The 4,013-nt window shown below is 42.9% G+C and overlaps 1 protein-coding gene across 1 annotated transcript; it reads left to right on the top strand.

The window, feature by feature from the left end:
• The first annotated feature begins 255 nt into the window (after positions 1-255).
• Positions 256-729, top strand: LOC149204821 (uncharacterized). The gene has a single exon (XM_089397220.1). The coding sequence runs from the start codon at positions 256-258 to the stop codon at positions 727-729; it is 474 nt and encodes a 157-aa protein (XP_089253346.1).
• Positions 730-4,013: the final 3,284 nt, after the last annotated feature.

Below are 4,013 nucleotides of genomic sequence, written 5' to 3'. Positions count from 1 at the left end.
GAGGTGGGTAAGTGTGAAGACTGGTCCTAGCCTCTGGCATTGGGGTAACAAGGATAGTTGTGGAGGCGATTGAAGTAAACAGTGACCTAAGTCACTTGGGGAAGAAGAGGCAGATGCTCCTGTTAATCAGAATTAGGGGAGGGAGAAGGCAAGAAGGAGGATGTGGGTGGAAAGCGGAAGAAGAACAAGTCTATCAGAAAAACGGAGGAGTGCCCTAGTTGCGTTTTTGGAGTGGATATTCATATAGATCAGGCGATGGAAGCCTCAGAAACCATTTTAGTTGGCAGAGTTCATGGAAGAAAGTTCTTGGTAGACTACATCAAGGTTTGGGCTCAGTCAGAATGGAAAGAAGCACCGGGTCAGCTAGAAGAGATCAAGATTCTGGACAGAGGTTGGTTTAGCATTTGGTTTGGGCAAAAGGAGCATGTCAAATGGGTGCTGGAAAAGAACTGGAGCTTTGGGAAGAGGCCAATTTTATTCAGAAGATGGACACCCCTGTTTGATGCCCAGAAAGAAAAAATGGCAGAGACTCTGCTCTGGGTCAAATTACCAGTTCTCCCTATGCAATTCTGGACTGACTCGTCTTTCATTTCAATTGGTAATACCTTGGCGAAGTTTCTTGATGCTGATAGATCATTTTTACAAACACATGATTGGAGTGTTGCTAGTATTATAGTAAGTTTAAACGCTAGAGAGGGTTTGGCAAACACTGTGAATCTGAAGTATTGAGATCTAGAGTTTTTACAGACCCTGGACTATGAAAATCTTCCATTCAGATGCCATCGTTGCCATAAATATGGATATCTGGCCCGAGGGTACCCTCTGAGACATCATCGCCGCCAAAGACAAAATAGAAGTGAAAAAAATCAGGAGTAAAAACAGGAGGTGTTCACACAGGAAGAAGGGGCTCAGATCAAGGAGAGCGATCCTAAGGCAAATGCTCAGGGGTTGGACCCGGAGCAAGTGGAGGAAGAATATCAGGAACAACCTGGGTTTGTAGAAATTGAGACTATCTCTATTTTGATGACCTTCCTAGGACCCCCATCAGTCTCTAAAAAGGCACGGGTGTCTTAGTCAAGTACGCTTCTATCCCCTTCCTTTTCCTTATGCACTTCTATTGTTTTATCTCAGTCATGTTTCGATGAGCCTGGTCCTTTCAAGTAGCTCCTGAATGACCTGCCAGACCTAAGGAAGGGTCAAGCCTATGTAGATAGTGTTATCATGGCCATTCCATCCTCTCCTAAGTTGTCCTCTCTTCCCATGGATGCTATCTCCTCTGCCCCTCCTATTGTCTATAGCGCTGAACCCCCCTACAAAATTAGATCTTTGGCCAACAGAAAGGGGAAAGTTCTTGATGTGGGAGGCCTGGAGCTGGACCTGGTGTCAACAGGCCCGAGGAACCTAAGAGGAATGAAATCCAACCTGTTGAAGGCACAATTGAAGGTTGTTATCGGTATAGCTGACGGGAAGCAGATGTCTTTGTCAGGGGTGCTTAGAGCAGAATGGCCACCCCCTAAGAGTGTTCGATGATCATTTTATCCTATAGTTGCAAGGGTCTAGCTAGTCTACCCAAAAATATAGCTCTGAAGGAACTGGTCAGCTCCAACAAACCTGATATTATCCTAATCCAAGAAACTTTGGGGAAGGGGGAAGAAGTAACAAGATGCCTCGTTAAGCTTCTGTCGGGTTGGAGCTTCCATGCCATAGATGCTATTGTACGTTCAGGAGGGGTGGCATCGGGTTTCAACGTGAAGGTTCTTTGAGAGATATCCTCTTTGGGATCAGAAAAATGTCTTGGCTGTGGAACTATACTCCAATGAGCTATGCATCCTTATTCTTATTTTAAATGTCTATGGATTTGTTTTGGATCAGGAGAGGTTCTGGAATCTCTTTTTCGCTAAATTGTTCTTGGCGCACCCAAATCTTATAATCGGAGGAGATTTAATTTTTTCTTTGGGTATGTTAGAATCATGGGGAGTTAGAGCCAAGGCAGATCCTCTATCTTATTTCTTTCTAAATAAATTGGCCTCATCTCTCTTGGTGTATGTTTCCCTGCTCAAATTGCGCTCGACGTGGAGGAACCGAAGAATAGGAGAAGAATGGATTGGAAAGAAACTTGATCAGTTCTTGCTCTGTGAATTGTTGGTAGAAAAATTACAGGATTTTAGACACTGGGTTGGGATGGTGTGTTGGCATTATGATTCTGGTATGGCTCTATGTTACAGGTGTTGTACTTGATGGCAACTCACTCTAGTGGAAATGTTTTGTTCAAGCTCTCAAAATGTTGGAAATTAAGAGGTCCGCAGGTGAATGGTTCAAAAGGTGCGGATCCGCAGGCACGTCGTTCATGAAGTGCAGTCATACTCGTAGGGTACCCATTCAGAAAGTGCGGTCCCCCAGTTCACTCACTTCAAGGCAGAGAAGTGCGCTCACGTGGGGTTTCTTATGTTTGGCCCGTGGTATTTAGCCCATTGTTCATGATCCTATGGTTTTGGCCCATGGTATAGGATCTATTTTAGCCCCGGTTTGGATCCCTTGTATTGATTATTGATGGTTTTGTCCCATGGTGTGGATAAGGACTTGACTATAAATAGGGAAGGAGATCTCTTGGCTGTATCATCTTTTGAAAGTTGAATATCTTAAGATCTAAATTTTGGGTTATTAGTTTTAAAAGCTAGATCTAAATCAAGGTAAAAATTTAAAGGCGAATCTATTGTTAAGTCGTGATCTCTCAGGTGCATGATCAGATCTGTGGATCTGACTGTTTGTGGTACCTTGGAGGACTGTTAATTTGGCCCTAATCAAAGTTTCGCAGGCGATTTGAAGGCGCAGTGCGGGGGTACGCAGTACAGACGAAGGCACAGTGCAGGTATACGCAGCGAAGCTGAAGGCGCAGTGCGGGATACGCAGTACAGAGGAAGGCACAATGCGTGTATACGCAGCTCAGCTGAAGGCGCAGTGCAGGGTACGTAGTACAGAAGAAGGTGCAGTGCGGGTATGCGCAGCGCAACTGAAGGTGAAGTGCGGGTATCTGTAGGTGTATATTGGTGAAGTTGCGAACCTGTTTTGAAATATTTGTTGGCTGCCTGTTTTCTATTTGCTGTTGTGTTCTGGGTTTAGGTTACTAGTGTTGTTTTTCTATTTACAGCATTCTAAGAAGTTTGGGTGGCTCACTGGATTGATTGTATAAGGAGATTGGTTGATTCACATGTACTTGATGTTTATTTGATGTTCTTAGATCCAGTCTGAAAATTAATGAAAAGTGGTCCTTGAAAGAAAAGAAGTATGGGGTTGTAGCTCCCTTCCAGGAGAGACTGGAAAATGAGAGAGAGAGTTGTAGCTCTCTGCAGGTTGTAGCCTGCGTACTGGTAAAGGACTGCACCAGTACAAAATCATTGTAAAAGGAGTTTCTAATTAAAAGAAGATAGAGACATATTGCAGCAGGTGGTTTTCACCCACATTGGGTTTCCACCTTATATGTGGTGTTCTTTTGTGTGACTATTTGCTTTTCTTGTTCCTGCTCATTATTTTATGATACTGACATACAAAGTAATGATCAATATTTGAAGAATTATTCAAAGTATAAATAAGGAAGATATATTGAAAAGAATTTGATAATACTGATTCACCCCCCCTCTCAGTATTATTTCCAACATGGTGGTCTCTCAGATCATCTCCCTATTTTTTTGGAAGTAAATGGAGATTTCACTCAACCAGGAACTCCATTTAAATTTAATTCCTCATGGCTTTTGAATGCATCTTTTATTAGCCTCTTCCATAACACTTGGAAGAAACATGATCTTAATGAATATGAGAGTTGCAGCAAGGTTTTTATGGATAATTTAAAAAGGATGAAGGTCGCATCTAAACATTGGGCCCTCCATAAGAAACTCAAGGAAGAAGAGATCCTAGAAAATGAAAAATCTAAGATTTCCCTCCTTGAAGACCCAGGCGGTAATGGATATGGAACAGTAGAGTCTTGGGCTAGACTTCAAGAGTTGGAGATAGAAAGG

Source organism: Pinus tabuliformis, chromosome 1_2 (genome assembly GCF_031772625.1).
Source record: "Pinus tabuliformis cultivar Carrire ecotype Pingquan chromosome 1_2, CPIR1, whole genome shotgun sequence".
In the NCBI taxonomy this organism is placed as follows: Eukaryota; Viridiplantae; Streptophyta; class Pinopsida; order Pinales; family Pinaceae; genus Pinus; species Pinus tabuliformis.
This window is presented reverse-complemented; position numbering and strand designations above follow the sequence as displayed.